The 27538-nt window shown below is 35.2% G+C and overlaps 2 protein-coding genes and 1 long non-coding RNA gene across 4 annotated transcripts; 2 read left to right on the top strand and 1 right to left on the bottom strand.

The window, feature by feature from the left end:
- Positions 1 to 8583: 8583 nt before the first annotated feature.
- LOC109150477 (pentatricopeptide repeat-containing protein At3g20730-like) lies at positions 8584 to 13103 on the top strand. 2 transcript variants are annotated; one of them, XM_019298401.1, is made up of 3 exons: positions 8584 to 8696; positions 10691 to 11443; positions 11872 to 13103. In XM_019298401.1, exons 2-3 carry the CDS (start codon positions 10747 to 10749, stop codon positions 13029 to 13031), a joined length of 1857 nt encoding a protein of 618 aa, XP_019153946.1. In that variant the 5' UTR covers positions 8584 to 8696; positions 10691 to 10746; the 3' UTR covers positions 13032 to 13103. The 2 variants fall into 2 exon arrangements, with proteins under 2 accessions (XP_019153946.1, XP_019153937.1); XM_019298392.1 differs by lacking the exon at positions 8584 to 8696 and adding an exon at positions 9982 to 10659 and having other exon boundaries at positions 10694 to 11443.
- A 732-nt stretch (positions 13104 to 13835) lies between these two features.
- On the top strand, positions 13836 to 15093 carry LOC109150567. Its single transcript, XR_002049180.1, has 4 exons — positions 13836 to 13867; positions 14084 to 14193; positions 14312 to 14419; positions 14588 to 15093. It is a non-coding gene; the product is annotated as an uncharacterized LOC109150567 (long non-coding RNA).
- Positions 15094 to 16098: 1005 nt separating this feature from the next.
- Positions 16099 to 25588, bottom strand: LOC109150468 (protein downstream neighbor of Son). The gene is made up of 15 exons (XM_019298381.1): positions 25340 to 25588; positions 25033 to 25220; positions 24282 to 24355; positions 24061 to 24205; positions 23283 to 23368; positions 23069 to 23186; positions 22782 to 22975; positions 22364 to 22569; positions 22171 to 22269; positions 21524 to 21645; positions 21120 to 21221; positions 19118 to 19227; positions 18898 to 18985; positions 16755 to 16951; positions 16099 to 16551 (listed from the first exon to the last, which is right to left on the bottom strand). Exons 2-15 carry the CDS (start codon positions 25150 to 25152, stop codon positions 16335 to 16337), a joined length of 1878 nt encoding a protein of 625 aa, XP_019153926.1. The 5' UTR covers positions 25153 to 25220; positions 25340 to 25588; the 3' UTR covers positions 16099 to 16334.
- Between the last annotated feature and the right edge of the window lie 1950 nt (positions 25589 to 27538).

Here is a 27538-nt window from a genome sequence, read left to right as displayed (position 1 = left end):
CCATAAAATTCATTCCAATGTATAATTCTTCAAAATGCAAGTCACCCCAAAAACATTCAGGTAAATTAGAAGACCTGCATATCTTGCTGATTATGAGTGTCAGTATGTTCAGCTAAGTAATAGGACTTCTCCTCACATTGACAGCAATATAATTATGTCTTATAATAATCTAGCTAGCGCCTAGTTATCACATTTTTGCTATGAACTTTACTTGTTCTAAGAAGCCAAAGTCTTGTATATAATGAGGGCAAATTATGTTGTGAGCACCTTGCAAGGTGCGCACGTTTTCATATCCATAATTTTTATACGGTAAATTCATAATTTCTATACTGTAAATCCATAATTTATATATTGTAGATTAATAAAATTTATACTTTAGATTCCAATTGTTGAACTCTGTTTTCACAAATCATAGAACTATATGTTCATAATTTGATAACTATACAGTTTATAAATTATGAATTTACTGTACAGAAATTATGAATCTACAGTACAGATATTATGAATCTGCAGTATAGAAATTATGAATCTACTGTATAGAAATTATGAATCTACTGTATTTAAATTATGAATCTACGATTTAGAAATTATGAATCTAAAGTATAAAGTTTATGAATCTACAGTTAGAAATTATGGATCTACAGTATAGAAAGTATGAATCTACAGTATAGAAATTATGGATATGAAACCGTGCCCACCTTGCAAGGTGGACACGTGCTCACAACATAACGTTCCATATAATGAGACATTTTGAGGCCATACAATTTGAGTGTTGGAGGCAAGCTATGAAAGCAGAAACTGAGGCATTGCAGGCCAATAATACATGGGTTCTTACTGACTTGCCACCCTCTGAACAACCAATTGGGTGTAAATGGGTGTACAAGATTGAACACAAAGCGGATGGAACTATTGAAAGATACAAGGTAAGGCTGGTAGCTAAGGGGTACAATCAAACTCCTGGATTGGATTACTTAGATACCTTTAGCCCATAAATCACAAAGGCATAAGCATTAATCAAAAGAAGTATATGCATTGGAATTACTTGGCCAAGTCGGTCGAGTAGGCGCTAGGCGGCCGGTCGCCTAGGCGGGCGCTTAGGGGGGAAATCGCCACGGTCTAGGGGTGCCTAGACCGATTTTTGCAACAGTGCTTATAAGCCAATTATATATACATTTTAATTCTATGTGGTATAAATGTTATCCCAGAATTGTTTGAATATCTGTATATACTGTTCATCCCTGTTGTAAATGTTTTCCCTTAAGTTCAAACAATTCAGACAACATTAATAAATAGAATGAGTAACTTATACATACACGTTCAAACAATTCAAAGCAACATTTATACCACTCAGAATTAAGGAGTGACATTTATAATTGACATACAAGTGAGGTGCATAAATACAATTTTCTCATTTTTTTTATTGAAAAAAAAAAAGAGAAGTAATTATCCTACATTAATGTAGCATTTTTTTTTTATACATTAGGTTTCCCTAACAATGAGTCTTCATCACCCTAATCAATTTTTTAGACTTTGAGTCTCCCAGCCCCCCCTTTACAGGGCGTTTGGTTGGAAGGATTTTAAATTCCCTTCCCACTTAATTCCCACCTAATTCCAAAGACCATTAAATTCCGTAGTTTGGTTGGAGGGAATTGCAATTTCATGGAATTGCAATTCCCCCATTTTCATGGAATTATAATCCCATGTCCCCCCATGGGATTTTAATTCCTAGGAAAAAAAGATAGTGATGAGTCAAAATTACCTCTTCCTTTTTTAACCTAAAATTAATGTCTAACAACAATAATGAACATTTTTGACTTTATACTACATATTCCCTTTTAATTCCCATATATACCAAACATTGGAATTGAAATTCCCAGTAATTCTATTTCTGTCAACCAAACACAGGAATTTAAATTCCCACTTTATTCCCAGTAATTCAACTCCCATGGAATTACAATTCCTTTCCCACATAATTCCCCTCGTCCAACCAAACGCCCTGTAATTGTTGGAACAAGACTTCCAGAGTGATCCTTGATCCATTAAGCTAAGCCCATTAAGGCTAGTATTCTTTTTTGATTTGTATAGTTAGCATGCAGAGGATAAAAAAGACATGCAAGTAATGTAGTATAGCCGTCCATTAATTAAATATAGGAAAAAATACATTATTTTCAGTCTCTTAATTGCTCTTTACTAGCTATTTTAGTCCTAAACTTTTTACCATTACAATATATACCTATAACACTTCAAAAAATTTACCGTTTTAATCCATGGATCAACTAAACTATTACATTCTATTAAAATATTACTTAATACATGGTTATTTAATTTTATATGGAAGATAGAAATGTCAATATTAATAAAATTACTTGGTCAAACGAAGTCTTTGATAATATTATCTTCCCATAATCCCATGTCACAAACAATTTAGTATAGCCACTCAAGAATTAAGTATACCAAGTTGCCATTCTTAACAAAAATAAGGAAATATTATATTGATTAATAAATGACATTACATACAATTTAGTATAGCCACCGATGAATTAAATATACCAAGTTGCCATTCTTAACAAAAATAAGGAAATATTATATTGATTAATAAATGACATTACATACAATTTAGTATAGCCACCGATGAATTAAATATACCAAGTTGCCATTCTTAACAAAAATAAGGAAATATTATATTGATTAATAAATGAAATTGATGGAGAGATTGCAAGATGCCAAGGCATGTATGTGAGTAACACTAACACAGCTTTAATTCATGCTCCTTAAAGGAAGACTCTTCCAACCGTGAATATCCTTCAACCTTTGGCAACCTGTGAAATCCAACTCTTCCAAACATGTATAATTTGATAAGTTTGGTATTATTCTTTTTCTATGGAAGCTCTGAGATGATTTTATTATAGTTTTTGCAACCATTTAACTTAATTTTTTTAAGATTGGGAGGAAAATTTGAGAGTTGGATCATTTTTAGGTTTTTGGGGCCTTTGAACGAAATTTCTTCATGATGGGGAGGAAACTGTGGGAGCATTTTAAGATTATTGCAACCCTTTAAATTAATTTTTTTTAAGATTGGGAAGAAATTCTAGAAGTATTTGAAGATTTTCGCAACTGTTAAAGAAAATATTAAAGGGGAAGAAGGAATACAGAGAGTGGAGATCGAAGGCCAATATTCTCATTCATCAATCAGAATATTTATACAAAGGTATCATCAAATATAAGGTAATAATGAATATAGCCCGCATGGGTAGCTTAATTGGTCATAGAGGTGAAACTTTGGAAGAATGACCAGGGATCGAGTCTCACTAGCGGCAATGTGGGAGTGACCTCTCAAAGTGAGGGGGGCTCCTTGTGTGCAGTGAGCACCGGTTTAGCCTCTATGGTTCAATGGGGGCTCCTAGTGTGCAGTGAGCACCGGTCTAGCCACAGTTCATGTTCAATTGAGTCATTAATCATCTTCCCAAATGCTCTGTTGGGCCCTTAGGGTTGGGGTTCAACCTTTTGGAAGAATAATGAATACATATAAAAAGTAGTAACCTTCTCTCAGTTACAACTACTATCATATATATAATAATGTCCACAATAATAATATTTATAAAATAAATTCTCTAAGATTAGATTGAAGGTCTTAATTTGATATTTTTAGATTGTGGCAATGGTCCAAATGTACATTTTCAATAGTGTGATAGAACTCATAGAAGTTTTGGAAGTACTTCTATGTTCTTAAGGTCATGGTTTAAATGGTAGCATAAGAAGATAAGTGTTTGTGCCTTCTAGGTATTAGTGCTCCGGCGACGTGACAACAATAGTCTCACTCAGTTTTTTGGAAGCAAGATATATCTCGACATCTAGTTTAATTTTCAAGTTAGATAATTATTTTCGTCAAGGGCGAGCTCTATAAATTCACATTTGGTAATTAAGGACATTATATACAAAATACAGTTTTTAATATTAAACTTTGTCTACCAAAACACCTATTCATGATGATGCAATACTCCCACTAATAATACTATTTAAAATAGGAATAAGGGTCGTATAGGCCATCAAATTGCACACGATAATACAATTAGGTCACTTAACCTAAAAAATTTACAATTAGATCCCTGAACTAACCAATTTCAATCAATTTTTCTAATTTGCAGGTTTCTAATGTACAGGTAATCTCAAATTTAAATTATTTTTTAAAAAATAATTATTTAAGCTTTCAAAAAAAATATTATTTAAAAAAAAAAAAAAAAACTTCCCGCCGGAGAAGAAGAAACTGTGAAGCCTTCATCGGAGGGAGAAACCCAAATCCGTCGGTGCACTAACTCCGTCGTTGCACGACCGATGTCGACAAGGGGAGAAACGGCCGCCTAGACCGCCATCGTTCACCGCCGGCACCACCGCTGCAGTTCACTGTCAGGAGAAGGTCCGCCAAAGCCGTCGCCCGCCATATTTTCTGCACTCCGGAGTTCGCTGCCACGCCGGAGGGGGATTTGGTTCGCATCGTCGAAAACAAGGGAGAGGGTTGCTGCCCAACTACCGGAGAGCTTCGCCGACCTCAATTTGTCAAGAGTTTGGTTTCAAACACCCCACCCTAAGGGGATGTTTGGTTCATGGAAAATGTTTTTCAAAGGAAAATATTTTCCTTAAAGTGGAGGAAAATGTTGTTTTCTGGTGTTTGGTTCATGGAAGTCATTTTCCATTGGAAAGTGAATTCCTCAAATTTTAGGAAAACAAAATCCTTGGTTGGACCAATGATTTTGTGTTCCATGGGAGATGAGAAGAAAAAGTGATATGGATTACCTATTTTACCCTTGTTTTCTTCTTTAATTATATTATTACTCTTATTAATTTGTAGGGGCATATCTAAACTATAATAAAGCTATATGGTTTGGGAAGTAATTAATGTTACAATTAATATTACTTCCCAAACTATATAGTTAAGATTAATGTTACAATTAATTACCAACATTATTATTATTATTATTAGCTATAAATATAAAATAGCCCCAACATGCATCATTTACTATAAAAAAAAAAAAAAAAAAAAAAAAAGCACAACATTTGAAAAATAAAATAGCTATTTTTTTCTCGCCCATAACAAAGGATTACATTTATTGAATTAATGGAGTTATTAAATGTTATGATATTATGATTAAGGATTCCGATTCTCGATTAATAGAAAATATAAAACGATGCAATATCAATTAAATCTCTGACTTTACAATAAAATTTTATTTGATATGCTTTTGTTATTTATGGTGCTTTTTGGGATTACATTATTGAATTAATGGAGTTATTAAATGAAAGTTTATTCGATATCTGAAACAGTGCAATTAATGCAAGCCTCTACATATCATTTTTCTCCCTCTCAAATGCTTCAAAGAAATGGCAGAAGCGAGAATGGATGAAGAAAGCAAATGCTGCGGGCCGTGGGTCAATTATTGGACCTCAGAATAAAAAAAAAAAATCATTTGAGCCATAAATAAAAATTTAAATATATATAAATGTATATAGCGTATGGGTCTTTAATGTTTTTCTGGATTTCTAAACTTAGGACTTTTAAAAGAAAAAAAATACATTTAAATTATCTCCACAAAAAGTGGTCTTGGGCTTATAGAATGACATTTGGGTTTATGGAATGACATGTGCATAAAGAATATGTTACATAATCATATAAAAAAAAATGTGTTCAATTAGAGTTTAAATTTACTCATACAAAATTTGAAATTTGCTTTCTAAATGTAATTATCTTAGTTATTATTCGTATTGTGAAAATTATAATATAGATGAAATACAATTAAGAATAAATCAATGTAATTATGTAAATTCTCTCTATAAGTTTATTTGAATATGTACATAATTAGAGATTATATTAACCATATAAAATTATAATTATAATTATAATTATAATTTTAATTGTAATTGTAATTTTGTATTCTATAAAAATAATAAATACTTGACCAATGGAAGCACAAAAATATTATTATATTAAACAATTTAAAATATTTTTATTTATTTATTTATTTATTTTATATTTATAATAAATTAATAACATAATTTTTCCCCGTGCATCGCGCGGGTGATAATTATTAAATAACAAAAATTTTATATATGAATAAACCTCATATAGAGTATATTTTTATAACATATTTTTCGTGCATCGCACGGGACAAATACTAGTAGGTCTTTATACTCGTTATTACTTACAATTCCAAATCTAACCAAACAATAGAATTAGTATTCTCAGTAATTCTTTTTTCACCAACCGAATAATGAAATTCATCTTCCTAGTAATTATTTTTCCATAGAATTTCAATTCCACTTCCCTTAAAATATTTTCCACGAACCAAACGAGCCCTAAGAAAAAAAGATAAAAGAAGAGGGAAAATAAAGGACAATACAAGCACTAAAGTAAAGCATTGGAAGCATATAATTAATAAAAATTTGTAAAAAATGCCCCTCTATAATATGACAATTATCATTGTTACTCCTGAATTATGAGTGGTGTAAATGTTGCCCCTCAATTATCAAAACGGTGCACATATAGCCCCTCCCATAACGGACATGTGGTTCCCCATTAGTGCATACTGTTAAGTCAGGGTAAATATGTAATTTAGTTGTTTTTTCCTTTTCCTTTTTATATAGTTTCCCTTTGTTTTTTTTTTCCCTTTTCTTTCTCGGCCTCAACATACAACAGTCCGAAGACGAGCAGCAATGGAGGTGGACTCAATTGGTGGTGTCCAGTAGCGGCGGCGACGGACGAGCTCCGGCGAGACCCTCCCTCGATTCGAAGTACTAGCGATGGACAGCGGCAAAGTCCAACGACGTTCTCTATTTCCAGCGTGAATGGCAGCTACGGCGACATGAAGCTCGGACTTTGGTTCGTCTTCTTCCAACGTGAACAAGACGAGGCAGCGCGACAGAGCCTCCCTCCCTCTCGTTCGACGAGGGCATTATTTCCCGGTTAACAGCTCCCTCTTCCCCTATTTCCGACAGAGCAGCGACAACAACCAACCAAGGTGGAACTCCGGTGACGTTGTACTATCCCGGCAAGACAACGTGGAACTGAGACGATGGCAGTTGTGGTAAGCTTCCGGCGGAGCAGTGTCGAGCTGTGGCTATGGCGGCTGTGGGCAGTGTGGGGAGCTACGACGGCGACTGTGGGCTGCTCACCGCCGGACTGTTGTTTGTTGAGGCCGAAAAAGAAAAAGGAAAAAACAAAGGGATAATATAAAAAGGAAAAAGGAAAAAATAACTAAATTACATATTTACCCCGACTTAACGGTGTACACTAACTGGGAACCACAGGTCCATTACGGGAGGGGCTATATGAACACCATTTTGATAATTGAGGGGCCACATTTACATCGCTCATAATTCAGGGGTGACATTGATAATTGACATATTATAGAGGGGCATTTTTTACAATTTTCCCTATAATTAATCTATTCAATAGCACTTAATAAATGGTGAAGACACCAGTGTTATCAGTCCGACACTCGACTTAGCTTCAACATCAAAACCATTGCATATCAGAAGTATGGTTTCTGCTTTTGTTTTCCCCTTCCGACACTCCCCTCATCCAAAATGCTTCTTCGACGCGGGTTTCAAGCTGGCGACTGGCAAGGCGACGTTCGGGGCAGTCCTCCTCGCTCACGACGGAAGTTTCCTTGTGGCATGCAATGGCCCACTCGTGGATTGTTATTCCACTCTCATAGCGGAATCATTGGCTTGCAAAAAAGTGCTCTTATGGCTCAAGGATCGGAACATTTTATCTGTGCATTTGTTTACTGATTGTTCTGAGTTACGTAGTAGTTTATTGGTCTCCTATCCGTCCATTTTGTCTTATGCTGGAGTCCCTGTGGACCAATGTAAGGCTACTTTAACTAGGTTATCTCATTATTTTGTTAGCTTTAGAGCTTTAAATTTACATGCTCATACTCTTGTTTCAGTAGCCTATAGTCGGGCTGACTCGCTGTATTGGACTCTGTCCCTCCCCGACTCTATTGTTGCTTTTATCAAATAATATATTGCAATTTTATTTTTCAAAAAAAAAAACTAAAAATGTCACCATTTGCAGCTAGATGTATGTCTTATACTAAAAACCCCAAGTTTTAGTGGCTCTTATATATACCATAGGAGGGCATATCAGATGAAAAAAGGAGTTCACAAACAACAGTTCAAATTTACAAGTTTGAATTTTACTTTGATGGTGAAATTGAAATAAACTACAACGATAGGAAGGCAAAATCGTCTATATCAAGTATTCATTTTAGTTTCCTATGAATTTTTATTGCACAATTTAGCAAAAAATAAAAAACTTACTTGGAATTAAAACCAACAGAATTATATCCTCACCGAAGCAAAGTTAATTCCATGAGGATATAATCCTCACCGAATTAAAACCAAGCGTTCATAGTTAAATTTTTCATCTGCAGCATGATAATTATCGAAAACAAATTCTCAAAAGACAATAAATTAGTTACCACTACAACGGAATTCCAAAAGGCTAATCAAAACTTTGATACTGAAAATGAGCTTATTATTTTATACTGCGTAGTACTTAATAAAGAAGTAGTGGCATTACCTCCACAATCCACTGCTCCACGCCCTGCGAATCCGGTGGCCGCCTCTCCCCTGCGACAGCGCCGAGCCTGCCGACCACCTGCCCCGCTTCCAGGCTCGCCATTGTTCGAACTTTGAAGGTAGGGAACTTTGAATGATTTCTTCTAGTTTACTGCAATTTCTGTTTGAAATTTACACTTTCCAGCCTTGGAGGCTGGAATTTCCGGCATTGAAGGTTGGAAAATCCGGCCTTCAAGGCCGGTCGAAGACTGGAAATTCTAGCCAGTTCTTTTTGGCGAGGGAATTTGCATTTGTAATTACTAGGTTTCAGTGTTGGGCTTCATGGTGCAGAGAGAAGTAATCATCAAAGTGTGTGATTAGAGCTATAGGTTAATAATAGCACTGTAATTGTAATGTAATGATGCTTCAAATGGAGCTATAGACTAAAACAGAAGATTATCTATTGTATTTATGTACTTTGAAGATACTATTTCTCAAGGTGAAAGTTCAATTCTCTTATGTGCAATGCAAATTGGAAACACTATTGACTGCACTATTGAGTAGTTTAAACATGGAATATTTTCCCATTAGAATAGCATTTGCAAAGATATATGGCATGCTTTGATTTATATGTATGTATGTTTAAGTACATGTTCTATTCAATTACAGCTTAATCTAGATTAGATTTATATGATAATTTATTTCCTTGCTATGAGCCTACTAGTTAGCATAACATAGAGTAAAACTCTTCATGTATTGTTATCTGTGATTTCTCTGTATCTCTTTTCTCTTGCTTTTTATATGGGATGGTGAATTAACTATGGCTAGAATACTAGATGCTGTGACATTTGGGCTGTTTCTTTTTCTTTCTTTTGCTAAAGCCTTACATAATCAGTGCTCAACTCCCCTAAAGTCTTTTTCTTTCTTATTAGCTCTTTCAACTTTCAAGTTTCATCATGTTTATGTTACCTTCTAATAAAGGTGTTGTCTGTCTTCTCCTACTTTTCTTTACAGATTTTTCTTGTGTTGTTGACAGTGTAAAAATATATAATTTATATTCAAATAGTTTATATAAGTATGATCTCTCCACTTTGCATTTTACTTTTTGAGTATTTTGTGTTGTGTATTAGCTTATAGTACTGGAATGGATGAATGGGTTGATCATGTTAATGTATATCATTGCCAATATGGTATGCTATCTGTATATTTATTTCTGTCATAGGTCATGTTTTGGATATTAGAGAACGTTTTATGCAGTACATATTTCTGGATTGTTTGTTCAATGTAACTATTTAATGTTTTGTTTTTGAAAAAAACTTGATTTTTTTTAGCTTTATTAGTGTATTAACTATTAAGTCTTTATAGAGAGTGTTTTTCTTGAATTTTACTTGAAGGGAGTGTTCATCTACTATTTAGCTTACTGGGCTTATACATGTAAATTGTATGAATATATTTGATTTTTCTTGGAACACTACAACTGATTGGAGTTCATCTACTATATAGAGGGTGTTTTCCTTGGATTTTACTTGAAGCGTCCTCCTACACCCAAGTCTATAATCCATCAGAAATTTGGTAGTAAAGCTGTGTACCACTGTACCCAGTTTAGGAAATCCAAGACTGTAGTCAAAATGAATGTCTTGGGTTAGGAATCTCACAGAAGGGTCTTTGTCTCCAATCTTCTTGTGAATTAATCATTAAATGTTGAGAATTGGGGTTCACAAAGCCCCAAACCGAACTGGAACCAAACTTTTTCAAATCGAACCGAATTATGTTAAACCGAATGGTTTCATTTTTTCAAAACCGAACAACTCGAACCAAATACCTAAACGCACACCCCTAATTTTGGGCTTAGCAATGTTGTTCAAGCCGATATATTTAATTTTCCAATCTTTGAATTGTAATTTATGCACTGCTTGTGCATTTTCCAAGGGTATGCCCCGATGATTTTGTGTGTGTGTGTGTGTGTTTTTTTTTTTTTTTTTTTTGCATTAATATATTTACCTTAACCCAAAAAAAAATAATTCTATTCTATATAAATACATGGGTGGCAAATTCTGTTCTTTTCCTTTATAAAACAGAGACTTAAATTTTTGTAAACTGCAAATGCCAATTTTTTTTTTTTTTTTTGAAATAGCAAACGCCAATTCTTTGAGTGAAGAATTCATACCAGATAGTTAACCAACTGACGTTATGTCTTCATTGGCATCAATGAAATCCGCAGTTGAATCTCTCTGCAATGCCAAGAGGCTTAGGGAAGCCTTGGCACTCATCTTCCACAACCCAACCGGAGCAGACTATTCTCTGTACTCGAAACTTCTTGATCTTTGTATCGACCTAAAGGCCAAAAGCCATGGCCATTTGATTCATGCCCATTTGATAAAAAATGATTTTCCGTCGAGCATACACCTGAACAACAAGCTGATCATATTCTATTCGAAGTTTGGTGAGATGGAAGTCGCTCACATGGTGTTCAACAGAATGCCTGAGCGGAATTTGGTTTCTTGGACTGCGTTGGTGTCGGGGTATTCTAAGAATGGTGACTCAGGAGAAGCTTTGGGGGTGTTTTCTACAATGCACCGGGAGGGTTTAAAGGGTAATCAGTTTACTTACGGAAGTGCCTTGAGGGCGTGCACCAATTTGTTGTGTTTGGATAGAGGGAGGCAAGTACAAGCGCGTATCCAGAAGAGTAGATTTGCTGGGAATTTGTTTGTGCAGAGTGCATTGCTTGATTTCCATTCAAAGTGTGGGAAAATGGAGGATGCTCGTTGTGTTTTTGATTTGATGTCGGAGAGGGATTTCATATCATGGAATGCAATGATTGGTGGATATTCTTTTCAGGGGTTTGATGATGACGCGTTTCTGATGTTCCAGTTGATGCTCAGAGAAGGTATACTTTGATTTGCTATTTTCAATCCTCTCTCTAATGTGAATTGAGACTTGTTACTTTAAATACTTAGAAAACTGAAATTTCAAGTGACGCTTTATGCCAATTTCAAAGTGACTATTTTATAATTCATTGCTCTTCATGAGGTGAAGAGTTGGATATGCTCTCTATTTTTGTGGTAACTGCCCAGTATTACCAACCCTATCATATAGTTGAAACTTGTACATACATGACCTTTAAGCTACAACGTGTGTGCTTTTGCTAATCTATAATATGGCAGCCGACTACATTTCAGAAAATGACTACTTCTAAGTTTTGAGTTATGCCAAATACTTCTTCATGGTTATTCATTTAACAATAAGCAACTAGATTTGATTGGTCGTTTATTATACTCTATTTTACTCCATAATGGTGATGCTACTTTTATGTAGGTATGCATCCTGATTGCTTCACCTTTGGAAGTATTCTGAGAAACTCATTTGGAAGTTGTAGGGTTGCTGGACTCACAAAGGTCAACATAATACATGGTTTTATCATTCAACTAGGTTATGAGTCGAATAATATCTTGAGTGGATCTTTAATTGATGCCTATGTCAAATGTGGAAATTTGGCTGGTGCAAATTGTCTCTATAGGGATTTGAAGATTAAAGACACCATAGCATGCACTGCATTAATTACGGGGTATGCTCGTGAAGGTAGAAGCAGTGATGATTGGCTGGAACTCTTCACTGAGATACACCGGATGCATAGTGGAATTGATAGTGTACTATTGTGCTCAATGCTCAATATGTGCGCTAATTCGACATTGCTGGCTCTAGGAAGGCAGATGCATTCTCTTGCATTGAAATATCAAAATAATAATGATGTAGCATTAGGAAACTCTTTGATTGACATGTACTCAAAAACAGGTGAAATTGAAGATGCAAAGAGAACATTTGATCACATGAAAGAGAAGAATATAATTTCATGGACATCAATGATCTCTGCTTATGGTATGCATGGCCGCGTAGAGGATGCAATTTTGCTTTACAAGAAGATGGAATCTCAAGGAATTTATCCAAATGATATAACGTTCTTGTCTCTCTTCTCTGCTTGTAGCCATACTGGGTTGACTGTTGAAGGTTGGGAATGCTTCCGCAATATGGTTGGCAAGTATAAACTGTTGCCGCGGTCAGAACATTATGCCTGCATGGTAGACCTTCTCGCACGTGGAGGTTGTTTGGAAGAAGCCCACAATTTGATATGTAGGGGGGATATTAAGCCTGATGCCTCTCTTTGGGGCTCAATTCTTGGGGCATGTAGTATGTATGGAAATACTTCTCTTGGAGAAGTAGCAGCAAAGCACTTATTTAGTATGAAACCCCAGGAGTCTGCCAACTATGCTGTCCTAGCTAACATATATGCATTGGGAGGTTTATGGCAGAGGGCATCTGATGTACGGGAACTGATGGTAAATAGAGGGTTACTGAAAAACCCTGGCTATAGCTTTATCCAGTCAAAGAGTAATAAGATAGCACTTGCTCCTACTGTTCAAGAAACTGATCCAAGTGAGTCTTCCTTAAGAATGTCAGATCCAGGTGCTTTAATTTAGCGCCAGTTTAGTTTTCAAATGGTTTCTGGGTAGGGCATTGGAGACGCAGAGGCGGCAGAGCTGATGATATATGAAAAGTTTTTGAATAATCTGGTGACATAGGACTCTAAATCTGGCCTACATAATTGATTGTGCCGTTCAAGGACCTGCATTTTTTGCCAGTGCAACTCCTCAACTTGATGACCTTCTTGAAATTGCTAAGAAGGTAAACCAACTCCACCTCAATTGATTTGGTGTTTTGGCTGTGGTGCTCATACTCTTAACAATTTGTGCTGTGATTGTCACAAATGCCATATGTAAGGTTAAAGATCCTGACACAGAGATGATGACAATGTTTGAGAAAGAAACAGTTACCAACCAAGTTATGAATGTAAGTTTTCCCCTCCCTGCTTTCTTTCTTTGCTTTTCATGTTTGTTTAATAAACACCTAAAGGGCGTTGAAGGATTGGGACTTCAGAATTAAAATTGACTACTTTCATATTAATTCTACGTGTGTTTTCTCTTTTGTTTCAAGATAGCTTGATCACTTCAAAACCAATGCTTTATTTCCTTTTTATTTGTTTTTATCTTAATTATACATCATTTATCCCTCTCTCACTCACACAGACACGCGTGTAAATGCAGCAAACTGCACACATACGGAGTACTTTAATACTGCCATGGATGCTGAAAAGAAAAGGATAAAGAAATTGTCTAGCCATGCTGCAACTTTGTTCCTTAGTTACCATGATTCTCAATGTAATTGGAAGATTGACTCCTGTGCATAAGACAATGAGAAAGAGACACGCAATAAACCTGCTAGAGACTCAATCCATTGTTTCATCAGCATGTGGCAGGTAGCTGCTTTATTCTTTACTGCTTATATAAATGTTTCTCATTATTTCAGAAGTTAGGAGCCTGATGTCTCATTACATATGCCGTGTAAGATATATTGAGTGCTTTTGTAGGCTAGCAATATGATTTTGGTATTTATTTTATTTTTTTTAAATATATTGTATATTGCCTTCAAAGTTTTCTTAATAATCTCATGATTTAAGATGACCCTTTCAAAGAAATTTCAAATTTGACAACATTAACAGGAGTTTGGGGACTTATTGGTCTTCACCTCGCTGATGATGCAATTCTACGTTTTAACTACGTCTCTTATGCAAGACAGTTACAGGTATAAACTTTTTGTCTAGATCATTAGGTGTTGATTAATTAATTATTTCTTTATTTTTTCTATAGCATTTTGGAACTTCTATACAACGCAGTGCCCTATCAACTGGGTCCACTTATAGGGGTATACACATCTTGACTGAAAAATTGGAAGCTTTTCATTGCATCCTATAATTGATGCCATTCATCAATTTATAGCTGCAGCTGTAGAAATTGAGGAAGAAGTGAAGGTTCTAGAAAAGATAAATTTCTTTAAGTTCTTGTGTAATTCTCTTATTTTTGTCTTGTTTGAACATGTGTGACTTTTGATTTCATAATTTGCTCTTATATGTTATTGGTATAGTTGGAGAATTAATGATGCTACTGTACTTTTTCTGCTATTTAATTCTGAAATGCAGAAACTGAGCGAGGATGAAACCATGGACGACCTCTTTTTAAGAGGCGACTGTTAAATGATCGATTGATATTTGCCGAAAGGGGTTTCTTAGATGGAAAAAGGCTTCCAGGAAAGCAATGGTTCAAGCATCTTGTAAGCATTTGTCCCAGAACTATATTGTTTTTATTGAACAGTAGACCAAAGTGGTTTTAGATTTATGGGCCTTGTACTAACCATGAAAGCAATCTAGATTTCTTCCCTGGAATTGTCAATGCCATAGCATCCCACTGCATGAATAAGATCGAAAGGGAAGGTGTGATTCAATTCTTGGGCAGGGGTTCTAGGGGTTTAGGATTAGCATAGCGTAAGCTCGGTACTCTACTGGATCAAAAAAAATAAGAAGCTGTCTGCAATACTTGAGCCTCTGGTATGTCTGAGAAAAGGAATTCATTCTCCATGTGAAGGCACTGCTCCTGAACTGGAAACATGTTCATTTTCTCAACATGCATTGAAGTTTTAACATATAACACAACTTTGACATATACTTGACAGGTTTTGATATTGATATGTATATATGGTATAGATCCTGTTTCCATTTACATTTGATGGAACTAATTGACTTGGGGTATGTACAGATCAATTGAACCAAAATAATAAAGAGGGTAAATAGTAAAGGTAAATTATTGTAATAGTATTTCATTGTAGAAATATAACAAAATATACTGTGTAAGAATGAGACATGATTGTCTAGACTAAGACATAACAATACCTTAAATATGGCAAATTATGTTGTGAAACCGTGTCCATCTTGCAAGGTAGACAGGGTTCCAAAATTATTCATAATTGTGAATATAAAGTTCAAAAATTATTAACATAGAATTCTATAATAATGAACATAGAGTTTTGTAATTGTGAATATAGAATTCAATAATTGTGAATATGAAGTTCAAAAATTATGAAATAGAGTTTTATAATTATGAACATAGGGTTTTGTAATTATGAACATAGAGTTCTGTAATTGTAAATATAGAGTTCAATAACTATAAATATGATGTTCAAAAATTATGAACATAGAATTTTATAATTATGAATATAAAACCGTATCCACCTTGCAAGGTGGACATGGTTCCACGGCATAACAACTGCGAGAGAAAGGGATGTTTCAAAATAAAGATATATTTTATATATTAAATATACATTTAATATATTAAAAATGTATCTTCTTATTCTTTTTTTTAGTACTATTGACTCTATTACAAGGTAGTATTTGTTATATACTTTCTCTAACTACTACAAGCTCAAAGAGTCAACACCCCACCACCGGATTCGATCCTGTGACTTTCCCTCAAGGAGAGTCACAGAAATATCCGTGCTTGGCAAAAAAATCTCATATTCATATATAGATATTAATTAGTTGCCAATTTCTCAAAAATCAAAAACCACTCTAAAGATTTTGTGCTTCATAAATAAATAACGAACAACTACAAGAGACTGTTTAAAATAGCAATTAGCTCATTTTATGGGATAGAATTATAGAAAAATAGATCAAACGTGTCCACTACTTCCAGTACCAAAACAGGTTCTTCTTTTCTTGAATTGTTTCAAGAATACATACTAATTCTCACAATGTCACAAATTAAACACCTGTACAGAAATGTGAGTTTAACGTTCCACAAAATGGGCACCTGACCATAGGCATTACAAAGCTAGTTCATAACGAGTATTTTAGATGAAGCCAGCAACAATAAATGCCTTGAATTGCAGCAGGATTAAAGCGGTGAAAGAAAAGCTGTGTAAGAATTACCATCGTACTTCAATCCCTTCAAAAAGGCAGATTGCAAGTGAGATGAATGTGTTGTATTTGGAACACCAAAACAAAGGATACCCTTTTCCAACCCCTCATTTGCAGATGCTTGTAGATCAGAACTTTCACCACCTACATTCGAACCAATATTCAACCCATTCGATGTTGGCTCCGTTACAAAACTGCATGGTTATGGTTTAAGGCATTAGCATATCAATGTTGTATGATTCTCACAAATATTTTTAGATAAGAGTTGTAATAAATTAGTTGTGAATAGAGCAAACAAGAGTCTGAAAAAGACTCCCAAATGAGATCCCAAATAATAATAATAATAAATCTGCTGTTGAGTTATTAACTGTCTATAATGATTGCTGATACAACATACCTTGCCTCAAAACTTGTTCCATGAGAACAAACAGCATAGCAAGTGTTGCTAATTATCCATGGTGGGAGATAACGATCCTTAATTTCAATGCTGTAACAGATACGAGGAGAATACCCCAGATTAGACTCTCCAGATCCACTAGACTCCTTTGATGGCAATGGCATGTGATCAATCCTCCTGACTTCCTTACATCTTACCTGCACAATTTAGAACAGAATCAATAGCCCATCTTGATATTCAAGAAAAGAATAGAACTTCAATAACACATTCATTGTTATTAGTATTTTAAAAGGCAAGGCTAGCAAGCTACAGTTATGTGATAATCTGTGACAAAGCTATTAGTCTATTACTGTCTAGAAGGCACAAATACCAAATTTAGGGTCCATGTTGTACTTGTCTTTAGACAGCAAAACTCTCAGGAGACTATCCAAACACATCTCAACAGGGATGTGGCTATTGGGTCAGATCAATCTCAAAAAGATATTTTTGGATACCAAAAGTTTAGATCTCATTTTCTGCCCCATCCAAAGACTGAACAAAAATATGGTCTTGATTTTCAGATCAAAAATTAAGGTGACTTTCAACTGGTTCAGAATTAAGAATCCAAAAATTTAAATTATAATTTTTGATAGATTAAAGACTCAGATAATAGCAATACTGTGTCACCAATCAGAATGTCAGTTGAGTTTTCAGAATGAGTTGCTGTGGTTGCAGTTACAGTGCTTTGTAAAGCATTAGTTTTGTCGCCAAAGAGTAGGGGATTTGGAACTCTTTGATCACAGATTGGGTAATAACTAAGCCTGGGCATTTCAGTTCGGTCTTAAACCGAAGTACCGATCGGTTATATATATATATATATATATATATATATATATATATATATATATATATATATATATATATATATATATATATATATATACATACTAATAACCTCAACTCCTCTTCAGACCTAACCCTAAAATCCTAAATTATTCGACAATCTACATTTCGACACTCCGCAGTCCGCCACCATGACGCAGTTCGCCACCTCACCTCCGCCCTCAACACTTGCCACCATGACGCAGTCCAGCACCACGCCTCCGCCCACCGCCCTCGACACTCGCCGCAGCCACCAGTCGCTGAAGGCCACCGGCAACCAAAGAGGTAATGTTTGCCACTTTGCCTTACTCTTTTATACTTTATAGTTTATACTTTATACATTTTCTTGTTTCAATTTCAATAATCTTGTCTTACTGATTTAGGAATTTTATTTATTTATTTAGTCTTAGTGTTCTGGAATTTGGTATTGTTGCGTTTGATTTCTTGGGGCTATTTTGTTCCACCACTGCACTGCACAGCCGTGTTTGTTTGGGGCTATTTCATTCCAGTTTAAACTGGAATGGAATTCCAGTGTAGTAACTGGAATTTCATTACAATGCTTTTGTTTTTTTTTCTTGAATATTTTGGTTAGAGGTGGACACTAACCGTCTAACCATTGGTATTCATTGGCTACTTATTAAGATGTATGATTCATCATCTTGTTATTAACATAACACTTCAAGTGACACTCCAAGTGAGTCAATTGAAGAGCCGGTCGGGCAAAAAAAGAAAACATTCAAACAGTGGACTTCCACCAAAACCGAACCGAACTAAATCTGAACCCAAACCGAGCCGAACTATAATGTTAAACCGAATGGTTTAATTTTTTTAAAACCAAAACCAAAAAAAAAAAAAAACAAACCGAAGACCGAAACGCCCACCCCTCATAACTGGACAGCCTGGCCATTTGCACCTCATCTATGTGACAAGAAATGGGTTTTACCTTTGTGGAATTGTGAGATTAAGAAAAGGGTTGAATGGAAATTGGGTTATCTTGAGAAATAGTCAGGCACTAAGTGAATTGTGTTTTAAGATAGAAGCACTGTACAGGGAAAGTGTAAAAGATAGTAAGAAAGAGAAATTATATGAGTACGTTTTGATTGAAATTTGACAAATAAAAGACTCCTATCTGGATTTCCCTGATTCTCCATACATCATTGAATTCAGCAACAGGAAAATTAATGTCTATTTCCATATTATGAAGCAGCTAGAGGAAAAGAAAATTGATTCAAATGAAAGTTATCTAAAACAGTCAAGAAATTGGCATAATAAATAAACCAACCTCAGGGGCTGAAAGAGCAGCATTTTCAAAAGGCAAAGGTGAATACAGCATGGGGACATCCATTCCAGTCAAAGAAGTTAAGAAATATCTGCAAACAGAAACCATCGGTAAGAAAATGATTAACATAGGAACATTAATTCCTTTTGCTAGAGATGAGGTATTATTTATATAAAAAAAAAAAAAATTAAAATTAAAAGAAAAGAAGAAGAGAGAGACACACCTGTAGTTTAACAGAAAATCGTACAACCCATGAACATTCTCATTTCCCATAAATGCCAATAGAGACTGAGGGCTGTTATCCACGTAAGCTAAAGTATCTGGGCGAGTAGTCTGTAATATTATCCCAATGGCACCATTTAATATTCTCAAAAGTGAATGAGAACAGCTTTAAGTTTGTACCAAATAATGTGGAGACATTGTTCCCATTGTACCCCGTACAAACCTATATATATATATATATATATATATATATATATATGGGATGGTTCACGTGCGAAACTTCTCTTAGGTGAAAAATGGGGTGAGATCTGAGCCATTGATCATTTGATCTAATCTAGATCAACGGCTCAAACTGAAGGAAATTTAAAAAAAAAAAAAAAAAAAAAAAAAAACGCGCTTCCTGGCATCATGGATGCAAATGATCAAGTGTCTCGAACTAACACACCTTAAGCTTCAAACTTATACACCTTAAACTTTAAACATACGCACCATAAGCTTTAAAGGTACACACCTTAAGTTATAAACTTACGCACCAGAAGCTATAAACTGCGCACTTTAAGTTTTAAACACATGCACCTTATAAACTTACGCACCTAAAGGTATAAACTTATGCACCTTAAGCTTTAAACATACACTTAAGCTATAAACTTACACACCTTAAGCTTTAAACTTAAGCCCCTTAAGCTTTAAACTTAGGCACCTCAAGCTATAAACTTATGCACCTTAAGCTTCAAACTTATACACCTTAAACTTTAAACATACGCACCTTAAGCTTTAAAGGTACGCACCTTAAGTTATAAACTTACGCACTTTAAGTTTTAAACACATGCACCTTAAGTTATAAACTTACGCACCTAAAGGTATAAACTTATGCACCTTAAGCTTTAAACATACGCACCTTAAGCTTTAAACATACGCTTAAGCTATAAACTTACGCACCTTAAGCTATAAACTTACACACCTTAAGCTATAAACTTACACACCTTAAGTTTTAAACTTAAGCCCCTTAAGCTTTAAACTTAGGCACCTCAAGCTATAAACTTACGCACCTAAAGGTATAAACTTATGCACCTTAAGCTTTAAACATACGCTTAAGCTATAAACTTACGCACCTTAAGCTTTAAACTTAAGCCCCTTAAGCTTTAAACTTATACACCTTAAGCTGGAAAATAATGCACCTTAAGCTCTAAAGGGACACCTTAAGAGTTAAACAAATGCACCTTAAACTTTAAACATACTTAAGTTGAACTTTAAATTTAGGCACCTAACGCAATAAACTTACGCACCTTAATCTATAAACTTATGCACCTTAAGCTTTGAACTTACACACCTTAAGCTTTAAACTTGCACACCTTACGCAAAATGACCATAAATCCATAATGCCACCGCATTAGTTTTAATTGTTCTTCATTTTGGGCTGTTGATTTTGGCAAGATCAAAGGTTGTGATTAATCTGCACGTTTCACCTGGGAGAAGCTTCGCACCTGATCCCTTGTCTCTCTCTCTCTCTCTCTCTCTCTCTCTCTCTATATATATATATATATATATATATATATATATATATATATATATATATATATATATATATATTTAAGGGTTGCATTAAGTACGAACAGGCACACAGGTGCAAACATATAATCACAAAAGTACACTCCCTATGATCTATAAAAGTGCACCACACAAAGCTACAAAGTACACCCATTCTTGAGTTCAAGTTGTTACATCCAACCAATAAGTTATATCTCATAGCAGGAGATATGAATACGAAAAACAGGGCATACCCACCACATTGATAATTTTGCATGTATCCAGTTTAAAACTTTCTGAGGGCAACATGACCTTAGGATAAAATTTTAAATATTACCAAGATAGCAATAATTGAACTTCTACATTACCCTTCAAAGCTAATTTTACAAGATTCAAAGGTATATTGCATAGCTAGACAAGTGATCCAAATGATTGTAAACATATTCAATGGTCCACAAGTATGTATAACGCTTTACCTTGCCCAGATTTTGCTTCTCAATCTCAGAAAGCTCAAATAAATCTTCCATACTAACTTCCTCCACCTTAGAATCACAAAGAGGCATAGAAAAACAAACATCCTGAAAACACAGGTGAATCCCAAATATGTGTAAGTTAAAAGGTTAGAAGGTATTCATTTTCCACATCATGAAGCAGACTTGAAAAGAGTACGGAGTATTAACTATCTTCCAGAAACACATTCTTAAAAGAGAATTCACAAAGACCTAATATAATAAAAGTAACAACTTACAAACCAGACTATTTTCTATTTTCACAGGTATCCAAAACTGTTAGTCTGTTACTGTACCAACATTAAAAAACAAAAAACTACATGCATATATTAGTTGTGTCCATGTAATAGAGACACACAGAGAGATCATACATGTTCTTTGAGCAGTGACCTCAAACCCCTTGTTGACTGAGATATAAAAGCATTGCAGACACGTTTGTTTTCCTTCAAACTACCAGAACCAGTAAACATGACCACAAACTGAGCAGTGCACACTGCATATTCAAAACAAAGTAGAATGCATAAGCAAAGAATCTTTTTTATTTTTATTTTTTTTGTATTTAAACCAAAAGAAAAGAGCCTTGGCTGTGAGATTCATTCAATATAAACTTAAAAAGGAAAGGATGGTCTAGATTTCAATGATCCCAAATTCTTACAAACACTTCCCATTCTTAGTAGGCTTTGTAAATTAACTACAGAATCCAGATCCAGAAAAGCCAAGTTTCAATATTTGATTCAAGTAAAGAAGAATATCTATTGCAAGTACGCATCTAAGCACGCACATACTCAAGCTTAAAGGAAAGAGAAAAGGAAAAGGAACTTATGACAGCTGCATAGTTTCAGTCCCAATTTCATCTAACCAAATGTAGTAAAAGGGGAAAATGCACATAGGAAGAAGAGGTATGATAGGTGATACATGGAAATCAAGTTTCATAACTTGTATAAACATAAATTGGCCAAAGAAAAACAGTGAGAACTATGTCACTCAAATTACTACTGCAGAAGCAAACAAATAGTACCATAGAAAATGTTACACTTGTTCTTGCGAAGCATATAATAAAGACTTCTGAATGAGTCTTCCCATGCTTGCTGCCTTTTGCTCAGGAAGTCCATTTGCCCTTAATCAATAAAAAACAAGGCACAATTAAGAGAATGCAAACAAAAATCAATAGCAGAAAATGGTAACATCAATAAATCATTTATTTCAATCACCTTCCAGTGACGCAACTAAAGTTAATGCTGATATAACTGAAGGAGGCAGAGGAGACTGAGGGTACACCCATGAATGTAAAACCAATGGGTTAAGAACTTGATTAGTGGAGTCCAGTTCTGATGGGGTCATATTCTGACTTGAACAAACAGATGGTGCATACTGTGACAAACTGTTGATTGATCCGCAACTAACCAACCTATGAAACCTAATGAAGCATACACAAGATCATATATCAATATAGAGACAGAAGATACAATAAATCTCCTAAACAGCATCTCAAGTTCTCACTACAACAGTGGAAAAAACTATTTGTACAGGTTGACATTATACTATCTACCCTCGAATAATTTGAACACAGTATTTAACACATAGTTATAGATAATGGCATAATGCCATGACAATAATTTGTTCACTCACCAACTGACAGAAGTTGAAGACACAATTCGCATAGTAGTTTTCAATGTCAAATCTAGAGGGGTCTTCTTGCATGGAACATGAAACTCTGAGCAGAAGTTTTTTGCTCCATGATCATCTATGTTCTTGGAAGGCTCAGAACATGAGTTTGATGCAACAATCGGTTCATGGGCAACCAATCCCTTTAAAGCTTCATCCTACCATTACAAAACAGATATGCAGTTTTATTTTTGTTGGAGAAATAACTCAAAATCAGCAGGAGAGAAGGAAAACAAGTTCAGGACACATACTATGTCCACAGTAGGCAAGCCAGATAACTTTTCATTACCCAATGACAGCTCTGCGACACTACGAAAAGTACTTCCACTACACTTGTCAGCCGTGCTGAATGTTTGGGCTGCTTGTTCTCTGTAGACAATAGTTGATGAGAGAGAATTATAGAGACTTGGCAAAATAATGTATGATAAACCATGAAATCATGTCACCAGCCTATTTTAATTTTACCGTGGAATTTGCAATTGGCTCTGAGCAGCAAATTGTGTTGAAACAGGACTTTCATGGCTGCCACTGTTCTTGGTAGGAATACAATCCTGCCAGTGAATAGATACAGCATCAAGTTCACTTTAGTATTAATATTGAATGACATTAGACATTAAAATATAATGAGGCCCGAAAAAAAAAAAAAAAAAAAAAAAAAAGGCGCAGGTGCACAATTATTGATAAAGGTGAGTTACACAACGTGTTCCCTTCTTTTGAAAAAGGACTAAAGGAGTCAGTCTATCCACACAACTATAGTGAAATATTAGCATGTATATGAATGGTACACATTATAGCAAAGCTTTCATGATTTGGTAAAAAGAGGTAGGGATAAAGACAGGTTTTGAGTGTCTCAGGAAACCTCCAAGGTTTTCTAATATCTAAGACTCTAAGTACAAATACAATGTAGTATTATATCAAAGAAAGCCATTAAACATACACACACCAAAACCAGACTTTTTCAACCCTAGAAAACCCAAGAGTTATTGTTTCTTTTCTGAAATAGATTGCTAAACACTAAGTATGGGTTGCTTGAAGCATGGAATTTTGAGGTCACATATTCTAGGGTTTGCAGATTGTCAACTTTCAGTTCATCTATATTATGAAAATTCCTCTGCTTAGCTTGATACTCTTAAAAATTTATACTGCAAGAAGAGTAATTCCATGGAAAGTATTACAAATGTGAGCAATCACTTGGATTAGGCAGATGGAAAACTAATAACGCAATCAAAATGTAGGGAAGAACCTTGGAATCATCTTTTTTGGAGAGCAACCTCAGTTTAATGCTGTTCTTTCTTACAGGATATAGTTCATTCATCCGAGTATTAATATATCTTGGATTTTTTTGTAAATCAGCATTCTTGGATCCAGGAATGACCCAATCATTATTCCTACAAACAATAAACAAACATCACAATAGTATTATTAAATAATACTCTGTATATAAATAAATGAATAAAATTTTACCTTGCATGGTCAATAACTGAATCTGGAGATTCATCTACAAGTTCCTTAATATTCTTTCGCTTCAGCTGCTCTCCCTGTCATACACAAATAACCTATGAGGCATTTTCTAAGTCACATTTTGTCATCATTATTTACTATGTAGCTTATGCTTTATATACTTAATTCTTACAACTATGGGAAAACATTTCAACTGCTTACACTGTTTGAAGTTACATAGTAAATGTTCACAACCAAGTATGAACTTACACACACAGTGGAATATATCTAGACATGGCAAAGCAAATTTGTTATACTCAAAACTTCAACAAAGGCAACTTTTCCTTTTCTTTTTCTTTTTCATTTCCTTTTTGAATCCTTACCAATTATGAAATCAACAAAAAGGTTATTTATAATTACCCCATGTAGCTTAAGAAACAAAAAAAATAATGCCTCAATGTGTTATGCCAAAGACCCAAGCAAAAGTTGGCAATTTTAAGGGGGGAAATAGCATCTTTGGATTAAATTAGTTGTTCATCTCTGTTAACTCTATTCATTTTAAGTCAGTGAGCCATAGCATTGCTGCAATGCTACTAATTTTAGGCACTTCATTTAACAAGCACACCAGCTTTAAAGCCAAAGCATACATTTAGCATACAAATGTCAGAATCATACTAAATAAGGGGAAAGAAAAGGGAAATCGCAATATGTTGGATCAACGAGATAAAAGCAAAGAACTTTTTACAGTTTTCTTTGGTGGGGTGTATAGTTTTACCCGTAGCTCGGATGGAGTTTTCCTTTTCAAGGTGGTGGTGGTGATCTTTGTACCGCCGCCAACCCCGGCGCCGAAACCGAGAGAACCCAATGGATGTATCCGTCCGGCAGCAGCAACCATCGTTTTCCTATATTCCTCAATAAGTAAATAAACAGCTTCGCCGCTTCAACTCCCCACCTCGCTCCGTCCTCTATGCAGAAAGCCAATTCCAGACAACACCAGCGGTAAATAAATAAATAATACTGACCGATTGGAAATGTAGCGGATTGAGATTTAGGTCTCATTTTTCAGTTTCTATTAAAATTACCTCCGTATCGATCGAAAACCACAGCGCCCTAGTATGTCTTGAAAACCTAGAGACCTGGAGAGCATACGAAGTCGGAAGTTCCAGCTTTGCCGGGTGGGGGGGGGGGGGAGGTTGTGAAAACTGAAGGGCGGGAATGCGGGATTGAAGATATGGAGTGGGAGTCTGGGGGCTTTGGGATTTCAAAGAATTCAATTTCCCTCGCAACTCTGCAGTCTGTATCGATCGGATCATTTTTACGACCCGATTGGAAAGTGGATGTCTCCAATTTTCATTTCCCCCTCAAAGTTTAAGATAAATTATATTTTTGTTTTTAAACAAATTTTACTTTTAATCCTCGACTATTTTTATATATCACATTTAGTCTTTTTCTTTTTTTTTTTTTTGAAAATCATTTAGTCTTTTTCTTAATAGAAGTAATGTTCAAATAGGTTATCAAACTACACACCAGGACTATGTGGTCTAATGGTATCCGGGTTGGACTTCCATTTGGAAGATTATGAGTTCGAGCCTCAGTGGAGGCGTTATTGGTTCTTTGTGTTTCAGTAGGTGATTAAATCACAATTGACATGTTTATCCGATTACCACTATTGGACTTGCAAAGTTCTTGACCGATAATCTCTTAATGTGAAGGAAATCGAGATAGATGTGCAAAGCATTAATACGATTGGAGCTTTGAGTCATTATGACTTCCTTTGTAGCTTTGATACAATTATGTATATATGAGTGAAGAAATTGTGGCAAAGAAGTTTATCGCTGGCAAATTCATAAACTATAAAATTGTGGTTTCTGAAATCGTGTTAAGTTAGGTTGAAGAAATAAGTGAAGTCCAAGTTTTTCATTGTAAGTGAAGTCTTCCAAGTTGGAGTTATTATTCACTTGTTGTCTATGGTGTGAGAGGATTAGAGGACTTCAAAAATTACCTGAAGCATAAGTGCAAGGAGGTGAATTTGGAATAGTTGATCATTTGACTTAGGATAGAGGATGACAATAGGAAGTGATATGAATTTTTTCATCTATGTTATCACTAAGGCCAACATTGTGAAACACAATAAAAACTCAAAATAAAAAAAAAATTAAAAAAAATCTCAATATGCAAGCATAAACTGTGACACCCCGGAAATTTACCCCTTAAACGGAATTAATTATTTAATTAATTCTAAACTTGCCTTGCCAATTCCTTCCTAATCCTTTATTTAAATAGTCGAAGGACCTAAATTGACTAGATTCTTTAGTCAATGAATTGTGCATTGTGCCTTACGCCTTGTACTTAGCCTTAATTTCTTCCTAACAATTTTGTAGACAAGGGAGGTTATTCTACTATTTTCACAACCCTTACTTGATATCCAAGATATTTTCCCCAACACACCACTATTTTCTTCTCACACTAGGCAAGAACTTCATTTCTCCACCTCCTCTCTAAAAATCTTAGCTTCTTCCCCAAGCCAAACCAAAACCTCTCCCCAACCTTGCCAAGAACCCTTCAAGATTCCAACTTTCTTCCACCAAGACCTTAGAATGGTAAGGTCTAAGATTGGCTAGTGTTTTTATCTAGTTTTTCCTTGCCTTTATCTAAGTTTTGGTTGTTTGTGTGGTTTTTGGTTTGTTTTTGGAATACCTTGTGGAAGAAGAGTTTCAAGAAGAAGAAAAGGAGGTTGAGAAGGTGTTTCTAGGCTTAAGGAGGTAACTCATGTTCTACAAAACTTATTTTACACTTGATATTATGGATTTCTTGTTATTCTTGATGTTCATGAGTAAAATGATGCATAATCTTGTGTTTGTGCATGTTTAGAGCTTGTATATAGGGTTCATAAATGTTATTCTTTGAGTTTTTCATGTGATCAAGTTCCCTTATTGTTGTATGTGAGATTTTGGTATTTTGGACTTGTTGGCAATTTTCCCTGAAGGGATTTTTCTCTCCCAGGTGTTGCACCCGCGGGCGGAATAGCGGGTGGAGAGCCTACCGTCGTTCCACCCGCAGGGAACGTGGTGTTGGTGGCGGAGGGAGCCACTGGTACAAGTGTAGGGGGTGGCGGGTGGTTGACCACCCACCGTTCCGCCCACTGGTACGTTGTGTTTTGGCCTCCATTTTGTTGAATCCTTGTGCAATTGTGTGTCTCCTTTGATGTTTCGTACGTCTAGAACAGTTTCCTAAGTAATCTTGATAGGCTTATGAGTCTTGAATCATGTTTAAGGTCCAAC

The sequence above is a fragment of the Ipomoea nil genome, unplaced genomic scaffold (assembly GCF_001879475.1).
Source record: "Ipomoea nil cultivar Tokyo-kokei standard unplaced genomic scaffold, Asagao_1.1 scaffold0268, whole genome shotgun sequence".
NCBI classification, from domain to species: Eukaryota; Viridiplantae; Streptophyta; class Magnoliopsida; order Solanales; family Convolvulaceae; genus Ipomoea; species Ipomoea nil.
The sequence above is the reverse complement of the archived record's forward strand: the minus strand, read 5'-3'. Positions and strand labels throughout refer to the sequence as shown.

What these genes read in the sequence shown, in the direction of transcription:
- LOC109150477 (XM_019298401.1), top strand. Translation starts at nt 10,747, where the DNA reads ATGTCTTCATTGGCATCAATGAAATCCGCAGTTGAATCTCTCTGCAAT. An exon ending in CCAGTTGATGCTCAGAGAAG is followed by an intron (nt 11,444 to 11,871) that starts GTATACTTTGAT and finishes ACTTTTATGTAG; the next exon opens with GTATGCATCCTGATTGCTTC.
- LOC109150468 (XM_019298381.1), bottom strand. Translation starts at nt 25,152, where the DNA reads ATGGTTGCTGCTGCCGGACGGATACATCCATTGGGTTCTCTCGGTTTC. An exon ending in TCAGTTATTGACCATGCAAG is followed by an intron (nt 24,206 to 24,281) that starts GTAAAATTTTAT and finishes TATTGTTTGTAG; the next exon opens with GAATAATGATTGGGTCATTC. An exon ending in TTTAGTTGCGTCACTGGAAG is followed by an intron (nt 22,270 to 22,363) that starts GTGATTGAAATA and finishes TTATTGATTAAG; the next exon opens with GGCAAATGGACTTCCTGAGC.